General features: G+C 36.4%; 1 protein-coding gene across 3 annotated transcripts in view; it reads right to left on the bottom strand.

Annotated features, from left to right (window-relative positions):
- Ppp4r4 (protein phosphatase 4 regulatory subunit 4) overlaps positions 1–13,914 on the bottom strand; it is a 74,392-nt gene that overhangs the window by 27,486 nt on the left and 32,992 nt on the right. For 2 of the 3 annotated variants that reach the window (XM_048362548.1, XM_048362549.1), the window contains exons 4-8: positions 7,361–7,508; positions 6,824–6,897; positions 4,905–5,011; positions 3,794–3,901; positions 440–561 (exon numbers count right to left, since the gene is read on the bottom strand). In XM_048362548.1, coding sequence (XP_048218505.1) covers positions 440–561; positions 3,794–3,901; positions 4,905–5,011; positions 6,824–6,897; positions 7,361–7,508 — 559 coding nt within the window. Of the gene's footprint in view, positions 1–439; positions 562–3,793; positions 3,902–4,904; positions 5,012–6,823; positions 6,898–7,360; positions 7,509–10,362; positions 10,462–10,692; positions 10,814–10,898; positions 11,003–13,914 lie in introns of those variants that run through there. The other variant, XR_007213221.1, reaches the window with a different exon arrangement.

Here is a 13,914-nt window from a genome sequence, read left to right as displayed (position 1 = left end):
GTATTTAAATGATTATTCGTAATTAAAATCCACATTGGAATAACCTTTAAAGACTCTCCTAATTCAAATAAAATGTTAGTAATAACCTGTGAATGTAATCTGACAACTTATACAATTGAGTCTTGATATTTATGCCCCCAAATTTCACCCTACCAAGATGATTAAATGTTTACTAATAAAATAATTGCCTAGAGTCTAGGTACATTCAGTAGAGCAGTTAGTTATTTTTGTAACTTGATTTGCATAACACTCATATGTCATAGGACACAAGTATGAAATGTGGCAAAATTAGATGCCACAAGGGTCAGATCAAATGGCAAAAGAGGAAGGCTCATCAAAGGAAAGTTAGAGAGGCTCAACACTTATCACTGAATTAAATCTACCTTCTTCCATGCTAATGACACAAGCATATGGAAAATATTCTTTCATGAAGATGTACCTGTATCAAATATGTCAAGCAGATTAACCAAAGTTTCAAAAGCTGCAAGTCGTACACTGCTGCCTTCATCCCTAGACAGCTCTATTAGTTCAGGGAGCACCACACTTTTTGTAAGTTCTGCCCTGCACAATAAGTAAGAGGAAAAAAACACAAATCAAATCAACAAACCTGTATAAGAAATTAAAAATACGTGACCCAGCTAGGTGCTGGGAAAAAAAACCAAAAACACAAGAAAGCATTATGATATCTTTATACTCCAGAAGCTTGCAGAGTAGTTGGGAAGATGATACAAATGTAAGAAACACTAATAGTAACTTCATAATGATGAAATCAGTTCTACTTCCCCTACCATAATGTTGTTACCTACAGATATTTTAGGTGCCTTTAGAGAGTTCATATTAAACTCTATAAATTTCAATATCATTCTACTTTATGCAACTTCAAGAAATAACTACTCAGAAAAAAAACTTCAAGAAATGGCTAATCAGAAACATTTATCAGTAATTGTAGAAACTCAAAGCTTTCTGGTCTAAATTTCAGTGTCTATGTTATCTTTCCATTCACCTAGGACATGACATTACAATAATTTCTATATAGAAGAATGATATTTCACACGAGATGTTTTACCTAACAAATGGAAACATAACTGCTTTTAGGAAATAACATAAGATTTACAATATAGTCACGAATGGTTCTTATTCAACACTTTTTTTGTTCATTTCCCAGAACATAAACAGGAGGTCTAAGACATGAAGTTTTCTTGGAAACAAGATGCAAGACTGATTGACATAGACATATGCAGTGTCCAAGGAAGTCAGGAGCAGATTATTTCTTCAGTCTTCGGACTCCAGTTCTGAAGGAGTTTTGTGGCAATGCTCTGTTACATGACATGATCCTTCATCATAAGTCTGTCCCCATGACAGTCCATTCTTCCATTCTTACACACTTAATAGCTATCTCTAAAAGCAATTTCAAGCAATTATCTTTTTCTTCTCAATTCTGAGAGGGCCAGTGCATCTTCTATATTAATGATTGCATGCCATTCCCAACCAGTTCCCGTCTACTATGTTCTTTTGAATTTTTCCATTCCATTTTTAATTTTTAAGAAAGTATGTCTTAATTTAAAATAGATTTAAATTTTTCCTCTTAGCAGCTTTGTCATTTTATTATATATCATTACAAAATTCTTAATTGCATTTTCTATCAAGGAGATTTCAAAGAATTTTTTTTTTTTGGGGGGGGGGCAGTCCTGGGCCTTGGACTCAGGGCCTGAGCACTGTCCCTGGCTTCTTCCCGTTCAAGGCTAGCACTCTGCCACCTGAGCCACAGCGCCCCTTCTGGCCGTTTTCCATATATGTGGTGCTGGGGAATTGAACCGAGAGCTTCATGTGTAGGAGGCAAGCGCTCTTGCCACTAGGCCATATTCCCAGCCCTCAAAGAATTTTTTGAGACTGGTCACAACAGCTCCTGCTTGTAACTCCCAACAACTCAGGAGACAAACATTGGGAGGTTCACAGTTCAAGAACATCCTGGGTAAAAAGCTAGTGATGCTCAAAAAAGCTAATCATGTAATACCAGCTACAATAGAGGCATGGGTAGGGGGACTATGGTCCCATGTGGATTCAGGATAAGGCTGGGCCTTATCTAAAAAAAATAATAATAATAATAACTGCAAGCAAAAGGGACTATAGACATGGTTCAAGTTGTAGAGGACAGGTATCATAATGGCCTGAGTTCAAATTCTGGTACCACCAAGAGAAGATTTTTTTTAAATAAATCATTTACTAATTTTCTCCACTAGAGTACATGTTTAGTTGCTTGCCTTGTTGATTATTATTCGAGGTGATGTGCGCCTATCATTAGGCCATCGGGGGCATTACAGTGGACCTAACCCTGTTCCTCCTCTTTTTCATTTCAGGGCATAAAGGTGGGGGTCTTGCCACGTGTCCCCACCACAATGGGCTGCCTCGTCAAAAGCCCAAAAGCAGCAGGACCAGCTACAGTCTACATTCTCCAAAACTTTTCTTTTTACAAGTTGGTAGTCTCAGGCATTTGTTTCAGTAGGAAAGCTGACTCACACAGGTAGCGATCAGGTGTGAGTAGTTTTCAATAATCACATCATGAAGTCCTGTAGTTATGCTCTTAATAGGACAAAAGAATTCAAAAGTAAATAAATGGGCCTATGATCAAGCAAATTGGTTTCTTGAATGGACTCTAACGTAACAAGATTATCTGATTTTTCCAAATTTTACTTTTATGAATTAATCCTTAATATATTATGTATATATTCTAAATGTATTTTCAGAAAAGTAATGTGAACACATTTAACCCTCTTATTTTTGACAGTAACAAATGTCAAGTGGCAAAAATAAATAAATGCATACTGAACATTTTGATAAGGTGGTGAAGGTAACAGTATGTTCTCCTAGGTTCTGATCCTGACCAGTAAGCACAGATTTGAGCAAGGTTAACAGTGCTCCACACTGATCTAAAGAGTATCATTAAGGCTTAGGACACCTATGGGAAAAAGGTGGTTCTGAGATCAAAACAAGTCTAAAACTCTGATGCTTCTAACACTTAAATCCTGATTATTAAGAGTAGATACAGGGCAGTGAACAGTACTATGCTTTGTGCTTATGTGTTTGTGACAGCTGAAGTTTTCTAAAGCCTTAAATACAATCCCAAGTTTTAAAAAGTTAGTAACAGTAAAAAAGGACATTAAGTCCACTGTCCTAGTTTGTGGAACACAGAACCAGATAAAACCAGTGGAACTTTGACTGAAAAGAAGAGGCTCCCATGTTTCCTATACCAATTTAGAGTCTTAGAAAAGGTGTTCTTAAATATCATACTTATAACTTGATAACAGGTATGGTTTACAGGAGAACAGATTGCCTGCCTGCACCTCTCCACCTGAACTCTACACACCCAAAGAACAAGAATAGTCACAGTGAGGGTGGAAACCTAGAGTTGTACCAGGACACAGAAAGGATTCCAGGAGGATAATCTCACCTGAAACAAATTCCACAGCCAGAGAATGACCAGCCAAAGAACCAGGGACTTATATCCCAAGCATGGTGTATATGGGGAACATTTCCTTTCTTTGGTACAATAACCAAATAACTGAGGTAAGAAGGAAAGACACTAATAAGAATTTAATCTTAACACCATGCTAAGTGTATTGCCTTTTATCTCCTTGAATTTCTTTGAATCAAGAGGTTCTTATTACAAACATTTTGGAAGATGGCATAAAAAAACAGCTTTCATTAGCATGCTTTCATGGAAAACAGGGCCAGGATATTCTGTCTGCCAACCCAGAAATAATACTATGGCATAAGGAACTGAAAGTGCACTTACCCAATGCCTTGAGCTATGGTTTCTAATTGCCGACACATACAAGATCGAACTTCATATTCTACATCTTGACAGAGTGATTTTACCAGGGGAAGTATTTCTCTTTTAATACTGAGGGAGGAGAGGAAAGAACATCTAAATGTGTGAATGCTTTATATAGCAATTAACATTTTTAAGCAATTATCATCAAAACCTTAAATTATCCTACTAAAAATACACTTTAAGGCTGTATAGTTTATAGTGCATATGTTATTAAATTTAGATGATCTATCAGTTGCTTGTAAATTATGTGTATAACAAGATCTTTAAAAATAATGGTTGAGCTGAGCACTGGTAGCTCATGCCAGTAATCCTAACTATTTAGAAGGCTGAAATCTGAGGACTGTGGTTTGAAGGCAGCCCTAACAGGAAAGTCTATAGGACTCTTACCTCCAACTAATAACCAAAGAGCTGTGGTAGTAGCACTAACCTTAGCAAAAAAAACCTCAGGAACAGTGCCTAGGCTCTGAATTCCAGCCTCAGGATAGGCGCGCACACACACACACACACACACACACACACACATACACACACACACAAAGTTAATTTTATATTGGCAGTTAAATATCTGCATTTAACACAAAAGGCTGCAGCGATAAAATATCTTATTCTAGCAACCATCGGCCAAAACATTCTTTACCTTTTCTCTCAAACTTTAATTACATAACATCCCATTATTTCTTTTTGGTGTTTATTATCTGAGCGGAGAGTATATTAATTACAACAAGATCCATAATGAGATTATTCAAAATAAAGTAGAAATTCTCTTTTTCTATCATGTTTACAAATATCAGAAGTTCTAAAACAATGCTATTTTATGTTCAGAAGTAAAGTAGGTATGGAATGAGGAAGACAGAGATAAAAAGTAAAAAATAACCTTATTTATACTGAAAAGTCATGAGATAGAGGGGTGATGATCTTAATTATAGACTTCTTTCTGCCTGGGAACTCTATACGGTTAAAATGGCTAAACTCCCATGTTGTATGGAATAATACAAATCTAATTGTTAACCACATAGCCATTATACATGTTAACGTTAAGAAGACCAAAAATGTATTATATATGGATACTCACGTATTGATATCAAATTTGTTGGTGAGCTTTCCTAAGATTTTGCAACTAACTAAACGAGACTGGATAGTTTGGGAAAGCTGTGCCTTGGAGACAAGTGGATTCAAAATCTGAAGGGGCAAATTAGAGAATAAATTTACAAACGTTTATGTGTTATCAATGATCTCAGCTATTTTCTTCAAGGAGTTAATGTTCTAAATGATTTTAAAACTTCTGAACTGCAATCTGAGATACATAGCTGTTCATAACGTGATCGCTTTATGTTTCTTCTAGGCTAAGGTAAAGACAATGATAAGTGACAAATCAACAACTGGAGACCAGCACTAAAGAAAAGCTAGCAGCAAATTCTGCAATGATTTGAATGCATACAAAGTATAATTTGAACATTCTCAACAGAAAAAAGCAAATTAATTACTTGCTACTTTGCACTTCACTTTTAATATTTCAATATTGAACTTCATTTTAATATTTATTTGAATGGGAAAGAAAGCAAATTGTCTTTAGGCAATTCTGTCACTTGAAAACAACTATTCAAAGATGGCACTGTAAAAGCCCAGTGGCATAGCAGACTGCCAAGAGCTATGATGATCAATCTGATTCTAGTCCTCACTCCTTAGCTTGTCCAAGAAACCTTGATATTTCTCACCCCAGGTTTTTCATCTGCTCAACATGGATATCAGTTTAAGGTTCTATAATTCCATGAGCTCTCATAGATGGGTCACGTGTTTCATTTTATCTCAGCCAAAATGACTGACTAAATAAATGTAATTTAAAGTGAAAAGTCTGAAATATTCAAAAATCTTAAAATTCATGTTTAAACTACCATTCCAAAATTAAACCACAATATATTGCATACCACCTTTCAAAATATACAAATAACAAATATCTACATTATGTTGAGCATTTAAATATGCTAATTGTCTAGAGGATGTTCAGTGTCATTTCGTTATTGTATAAATGTGCTTTATGTTTTTTCCTATTCTGTCATCATGGGACAGATACACTGAACAATGTTGAACAAAGTGGGGATAATACCTAGCAACAATACTTGCCAGTGTAACAAAAGACTGAAAGGAATGATATTGATTTAGATGAGTTGTTCTCATAAACTGACATATGAAATTTCTTTGTACAAGTTAAAGATAATTGAAAAAAATAAAAGAGAGGACAACCTTAACAGATCAATGGCACGTATAAAAAGAAGTTAAAGGATAGGACCAGATAATTCCAAAAATATAGATCTGATATTACTGTAATACATTGAAAATACTCAACAGTACAGTTTTAAAATTCTAAAAGGAAATTCTATTTTTAGCCCATCAAATCCTCACAAAAGTCCCAGAAAACAGCCTTATCCTACACCCTTATTTAAGAGTTTAAGAACCTTTATTGCCCTCTAATGCAATAGTCACTTTTCTGGAAGCTATAGTTTAAAAAATTGTCTGGAAAAAAAGGAAAAGTTCAATAGAGATGTTCTTAAGGTTTTGTAAGAATAAAATTTAAGCTTAAAAGCAGCCTTAAATAATTAACAAGTAAAATAGTACATAGTTACTATCCGATAAATTAAGAAAAGAGAAAAATAATGTAATAAACAGATTCACTAATGTAGCAAACAGCAACCATATATAAAAGAAAATTTGAAAGGAAATACATCATAATTGAAAAGGAAGCAAGTGTGGAATCATGACTTTTTTCCTTCCATTTTTTAATTTTTTATTGTTTTTATAAAGGTAATTTACAGAGGAGTTACAGTTTTTCATAAGCCAGGTAATGAGTACATTTCTTCTTGGACACTGTCACCTCTTTCTTCTATTTTCTGAAGAATTCGAATTCCCTATGATATTCCTATTTTGCTTTCAGAATGGGAAATGTATTCCTTTTTATAGAAAAGCATTTATGAAAGGAAAGTATAGTAAATATACCTCATGCCGTAGAGTTTCCTTAGGCAACACCTCTATCACAGACAGAAGGGTTTCCAGCCATGCATTGCTGACACCTGAGAAACACAGATACAACATACCACATTAACTATCTCATTGCAAATACTATTTCAATTCATCCACTAGTAGGTGCAGCAGCACTCAATGATGAAATAAGAGCAGCATTTTTATACAGTTCTATGTTTCTCTAGTTTTCATCTTAGCCAACATTTAGAAAACTTTTACCTCAATGAGTTGAAGGCAATATTCTGACCCCAATGTATGCTGCTTTGTTATATCAGTCTATGTATACACAAATGTAGAATTAAGAGTCCAAGAAAAGTATACGGTAAATCAAAAGCTGAACTAAGGGGATTTTGTGGGCTTTGTAGAGAGACTGCCGTGACTACTTTAAGTCATGGCTCGGCTCAGCCTTTGGCCTGGTCTACCTGAGTTTTCCTCAGCAGACTCCATAATGCAAGCAGCACAATGACCACTTACAAGAAACCACAAACAAAGCCATAATTAGTCAGCCCTGACCTGTATCTCTGTGTTCCAGGTGCAGGAGAATGACTTGCAGGAAAGAGTGGGCATAGGTGTGGACTGGCACTGATTCTTCCTGCAAGATGGTCAGGAATGACACCGCAGCAGTTAACTGCATTTCCACGCTGGCAACATGCAGGACCTCCTGTACAATCAGAAATAGACACACAGGTTGCTGCTCACAGAATGAGAAGTCAGGACAGCATTTTCAAAAATCCCAGGATACAGAAACCACAGTCGCATTCCACAAATTGCCACATATGACCTTTAAGGAGATGCACTTGCTTGTTATTTATTTAAGAGAATCATATTCATCTATTCCTAATTAGGAATACATTAGGCCACAGAAATCTTAAATGTTTAAGCACTTAGGAATAAATAAAAATCAAATGAAAATTATAAACAGTGTATATAACCCTTCTAGTTTGTTATTGGTACTATGCAGATGTTCTCTCAGTTACAATAATAATGGAAAAGCTTAAGACAGTTGCATATCTACAGTTCTGCTTCATAAATAAACACTATATGTTCTACTATAAGGAGGAAGAAACAAGAGAGTGCAAATATAGTTCCACTTCAAACAACTGATGACACAATCACCATGCTGAAAACAATTTAAGTATTTAAATATATTTTTAAACAGTTAATTCATACCATTTCCATTCACCATCTAATCAATTTTAAAATGCATATCCAAATTTAAAGTCTACATTAGAATAGTTTGAATACATAAGAAGCCAGAAAATAAATCTGTAAGCATAATCAAAGAAACCAGCTGGTGAGAGAGAGAGTGTGTATGTATGTGTGTGCAAAAGCAGCTAAAAAGAAGTTTTGTTCAATTATGGAAATTTTCCTTGTCAACTTTATAACTAATACAACAGTTACTAGAACATTATAATATTTATACTCATGAAGTTCCATTTCTATGCTCTCAGGAATATTAATCTGTCTGTATTATTTACTTACATGTAAAATGTGAATTCCATCACTGTAATTATAAAGATTTAAGCCATTTAAACAGCTTTTATATGACTTGCCGGCCTACTGTCCATAATAAACATTTAATTAATGACCACTTTACATCCAATGATCTTGTTCTGTGCTACTTTTGAATATCTGGTAGCAATCTCTCCTTATACACACCTAAATTAATCTCTCCCCTTAATCTGTTCCTCCTGTGGTCTTCCTCATGAGGTAAGTAGTAAATTAAAATCTGCCCTTCCAGCCACATACCCCCAAACTTTAGGGTCATCCTTCACTGGCCCTAACCGAAAGTCCAGGAACTGAGCCGGTGCCAGTGGCTCATACCTGCAGTCCTAGCTACTCAGAAGGCTGAGATCTGAGGATCGTGGTTCAAACCAGCCCAGGCAAGTGAGTCTATGAGACTCTTATCTCCAATTAACCACCAGAAGACGGGAAGTGGTGCTGTGGCTCAGTGGTAGAATGCTAGTCTTGAGCTGAAGAGCTCAGGGACAGTGCCCAGGCCCAGAGTTCAAGCCCCACCACCAGAAGTCCAGGAACCTAAAGGATTGACCAGGGACATGGATCTAGAATATGACTACATGTCACATCTACCTCTACTATTCTTTTCCTAGCCACTATCATCTCCCTCCTGAACTTAGTAACCTTTACCTATTCTGATTCTAACAATTCTCCTCCAAAGTAAGAGATTCTCTTAAGATCAAAGTCAGATCAGATCATATTTCTGCTCAAAATTCTCCAATGGCTTATCTTCTCACTCAAGTCAATGTCCTTTTAGTGCCTTAAGAGTGTGTTCTTGTTTTCTACCTAGCCCATAATGGCTCCATGAACTCTCTCAAGCCACTACACAAGTATCATGCTTTCAATGACTTTCCCCACCCCATGACCTTATTTTAAACTAAAAGCAACCCCCTAGCCCAGCTCTTAACACACCACCATCATTCAACACACAGTAGTTATTTGTTTGCCATCTATCAGAACACATAAACATGACTGGGAGAACTATCGGTTAGTTTACTGTTGTAGCACAGGCATGTCACAGGCATTTGGTAATTTCTGAATGACCAATCTCTTTTACTCTTTCACCTAAGCTGTCTGCTCTTGACACTCCCATATTTCCTAAAAAGTGGCAACAAGAGATTTTTGAGGTGAGTCCTAAAGATTAGGGATTGGCAATAAGAAGTAAAGCAAATGAATCTCACAGGCAAGCATTCTCCATCTTCTTTCTGAGCTATTCTTTCCATGCCCTGCCCCAACATCTTACCATGAATTTGCATCCCACACCAAGATTCCTGCCTTCAGCACAGAAAGACCCCTGCCAGTCATCATATGGAAGACAACATATCCAGTTTTATAGAAGAGCAGTTTAGTACTTTGCCAAAGGCCGGTACGCTAACAACTGTTAACTCTTCACCTTAACCTTTGCCTTTCAGGAGTCAAACACTGACTTCTTCCTCACCAGCCTTTCATGTCCATTTGTCACGATGAAGACATGACAGAAGCCAGTCCTGAGTCTTCATGGGGCACTGTGGGAAATCTGGCAGTGGATGCTGCAGTAGCAAATATTAAAGACTATGGCTACAGAGAGCCTGTCACATAAATGGGTGGCCAGTGTTTGTTTGGTTTGGGTCTGAGCTTTTGAATCATATGCACAAATGTTATTCTACAATTTTTGCAACCAACAGTCAACTGTCATATCCAAGAATTCTTGGCTGAGAGAAAATGAGAAGGAATGATGAGGTATAAAGCAATAATTGGTCTCTGAAACCCATCTTCCCATATCCCTTCTTTTACTGTTTCCAGAACAAACCTTTGTTCCACACTAACAATTTGGAATTTGGAAAACACTTTTCAGAGATCTTATATGGACAGTATATATCACTTACAAGTTTCAGAAATTGAAGCTTTTATTTAGAAACAGAAAGGTCTTTGGAAATATATATAACTGTGAGACCACAGTTCATATTCCAGCTCACACATATCTGCTGGTTTAAGTTCCAAGAGCTGTGTTCTGTCACCTACAGTCATTAGTGCTGGGTTTGAACATATGCAACAGAATGCAAAGAAGAACATGAAGAGCTCTTCCACTTCATTCTTCTTGCTGTATGACTTATTCTTTTTTTTTTTTTTTTTTTTTTTTTGCCAGTCCTGGGGTTTGGACCCAGAGCCTGAGCACCGTCCCTGGCTTCTTTTTGCTCAAGGCTAGCACTCTGCCACTTGAGTCACAGCGCCACTTCTGGCCATTTTCTGTATATGTGGTGCTGGGGAATTGAACCCAGGGCTTCATGTATACGAGGCAAGCACTCTTGCCACTAGGCCATATTCCCAGCCACTGTATGACTTATTATTGACTCCCGCAGCAACATCTGCCCCAACTATTTTGTGCTTAATTTTCAAGAAATCCTCAAGTCTTATAGGGATTTGGATTTTTTCTCCTGTTGTGCTGACTTCAACATCTGGAACAGTCCACTGTTAAGAAACCAGCACAGACTAAGAAATCAATTGATGTCTAAATATATTTTCTGAAACATAGTATAGTAAGCTTGATACTTACCAGTGAGTGTTCTCTTCCACAGAGCCACACTCTCTGGACAAACATATGTGAGATCCATACTCTCTGGATAAATATGTGTGTATCCTCCTAGACGTCGGAAAACACTGAAAATTAAATTCCTCTATTGCCTCAGTGCATGCTTAGGCCAGTTATCATTCCTCTTACATACTACCATATGGTGAGCACACCAGCCTCAACTCAGAAGTGAGACTTTTGATCAATGAGATACACTTCCAGATTGAGAAAACTATACCCACTCAAGGAAGGAGAACTAACTAGATAAACTGTGTTGAGAATTCACTCTTCAGTTAGTATGACTGATACAAGAAAACATGTTGTAGACTATGTAATAGCACAGAGGGAAATCTCTCTGTCTCCAGTGAGCCTGATTATACCCATCAAAGAGATGTTTCCCTTTACAACACACACTATAGAGAAGCATCACATAAACTGGTGGCTATTCCAATCAAACACCTGGAATTCACACATCTTTCAACTAACCTTACTGAAGAAAACTAGAAAGCACCTTTGGTGAATAGTGCTGGTAAAAGGTAAGGGAGCTCTAAAATTACAAAGCACGTGTGTGTATTTTAACATCACTAATTATTTCTAAACAACTGGAATTTAAACATTAAAATATTGAAGAACTAAGATCTTCAAATATCTGAGGTATTAAGAAAAACAAATGTAAAAATTTTCAGTAATTATCAGTAAGAGTGACAGCTCTTTTTGTTATAAAATTATAAACTTGTAAGACTTTAAAACCGAGTTAAAGATGGGTAATTAGAAGATGTCAACCCCAAGACACCTCTAACAATTCACTGTGACATGTCATCCTCTTCTCTGTCCCTGATTCACACATTCCACACCAAAAGATAGGGAGAATTAGCTGTGAACAGAGAAAATCAAGTTGAGAAGGAAACACAATGTGAGCAGTGAATAGGAATAATGAAGGAAATGTCTCACATTTATGTCTGTATATACTGAAATGTCCCAGTGAAATGACTCTGGACAATTAAAAAACACTCAAGAAAACAGTGACAAGATTAAGGTCCTATCCAGGGTATGGTTACTAGCTGGAGCAGAAATGGCAAATGGAGAGGGTGAAGAAGTGTGCATATAGTTAAAATACTTTATGTACATGTATAAAAATAGAACAATGAAGCTTTCTGAGTGTTTGGGAAGGCGGGAGAGAGGATGAGGGAGAATGATAGAATGAGTCTCAACAGGGTACACTATATACATAAGGGTATGTCAAAATAACTCCTCATAAAATTCATTGATGCTAATAAGAATGTGGATAAAATCAGTATTTCAGTGATTAAAGGAAGGTTCATGTGGAAGTACACAGAGGAATGTCTTACAGAAGAGCCCTTTCCACAAAGGAAATACCAACACCAATAACGATTATATCATTCCTGAAAATGTGTGATTTAATATCCTGTTATGCAAAATCACAAGGTTACCAAAACAAATGAACCTCAACACAAGTGTTTTGAAACTGTGCTTCCAAAAGTATTACTCGGCTAAGTCATTTTTACATTCAAAAAATTAGAATTATGGGTAACTTTATTATTTATTTATATGTATGCATTTATTGTTTATTCATCATTTGTTGTTTTAAATTTAAAATGTAAAACTTCACAAAGAATGTGCATGCTTATGAAAGAATTATCTACTTGATGAAAGTGATAGCTATAACCAATCATTTCAAATGATCCATACAATGTTGAATTACTTAAATATTTTCTGGAAAAAAATCTAAACTATATATTTTCTAGAGATAAGAGTAGCAATATAAAATCTATAAAGTATAAAATAGGGCTGATTTTCTGGCCAGTCATTACACTTTGGCCTTCCAAACTCTCTCAAGTAGTCCACTAAACATCTAATTCTGAAATAATGTAATTTTAATTTCTTTCACAGTTACTTGTTAAGCACCAGTATAATGCTACAGACTCTTGAAAATCAGCAAAAAATGGTTCTTTACCTTCGAGTAATTTCTGCTGGTCATGTATATCCAAACACTTAAGAAAAATATTCACTTGCTCAGTGTGCTCACTATACAAGGTGTGAGGACTTGGCAATCAATAGGCAGGACCAGCAGCAACCTTCTTTTCTAACACTGCTAATTCTGTCACTGAAGTTGTGAAAAGAGCTAAGGAAGGTGTAAGACAATGTAAGAGAACTGAAATTGATCTCAAAGGTGTCCAGGCTTTACTGAGGAGAGACAAGTAGACAAAGAAGGAGATAAGAAAGCAAGAAGCAGAAGAAAGAGAATATTCCTAGAACTGAGTAGGAGAGGCCCACAGACAGAGAACTGGAAGATCAAGCAAGCATGGTGCCAGGGAGTGTAGGGAGAGGGTTTGCTGAGTGAGATACACAGTTCCAATTATGCACAGCCTCAGATGCATTAAACAAGAGAAGTCATGAATTGTAGTTTTAAATCCTGAGCGATACTATGCTAACTATGAAGTTGGAACTGAACAATAATGGAAGGAGGATAGGATGGAAGCAAAGCAGATTAGGATACCTGAGAAGGCTGCTATATTTACCTGACCAACCTTCACAACAACTTAAGATTAGAATGGAGGTAGTGTGGTTAGTGAGAAATAGGTGGATTCAAAAATACTTAAGACAAAAAACAAACAATATTATATAAATGAATAAATAATAAAAGAATTAATGGTATCAAAGGTGGCCCCCCAACCATGGCTTGGCTTGCAGTGTATATCAGGATATGACACTGAAGCAAGCTTGGGGGTTGGGGAAGTACCTATGAACTCAGTTTTGTACCTGTCAACTCTGAGATCCCTTTGAGACATGTAAGTAGAGATGACAAGTAGAAAACTAGATACACAGTTCCAATACTTTGGAAAGGTCTCTAAGTGAGATCACGCAGATGACAGTTAAAGGCATCCATATGGATATTTTCCTACAGAGAAAATTAGACCAAAAAAAAAAAAAGAGTAACCAACCATTATTGCAAATACAAACCCACAATACTATATCAACT

The sequence above is a fragment of the Perognathus longimembris genome, chromosome 14 (assembly GCF_023159225.1).
Source record: "Perognathus longimembris pacificus isolate PPM17 chromosome 14, ASM2315922v1, whole genome shotgun sequence".
Taxonomy (NCBI): domain Eukaryota; kingdom Metazoa; phylum Chordata; class Mammalia; order Rodentia; family Heteromyidae; genus Perognathus; species Perognathus longimembris.
This window is presented reverse-complemented; position numbering and strand designations above follow the sequence as displayed.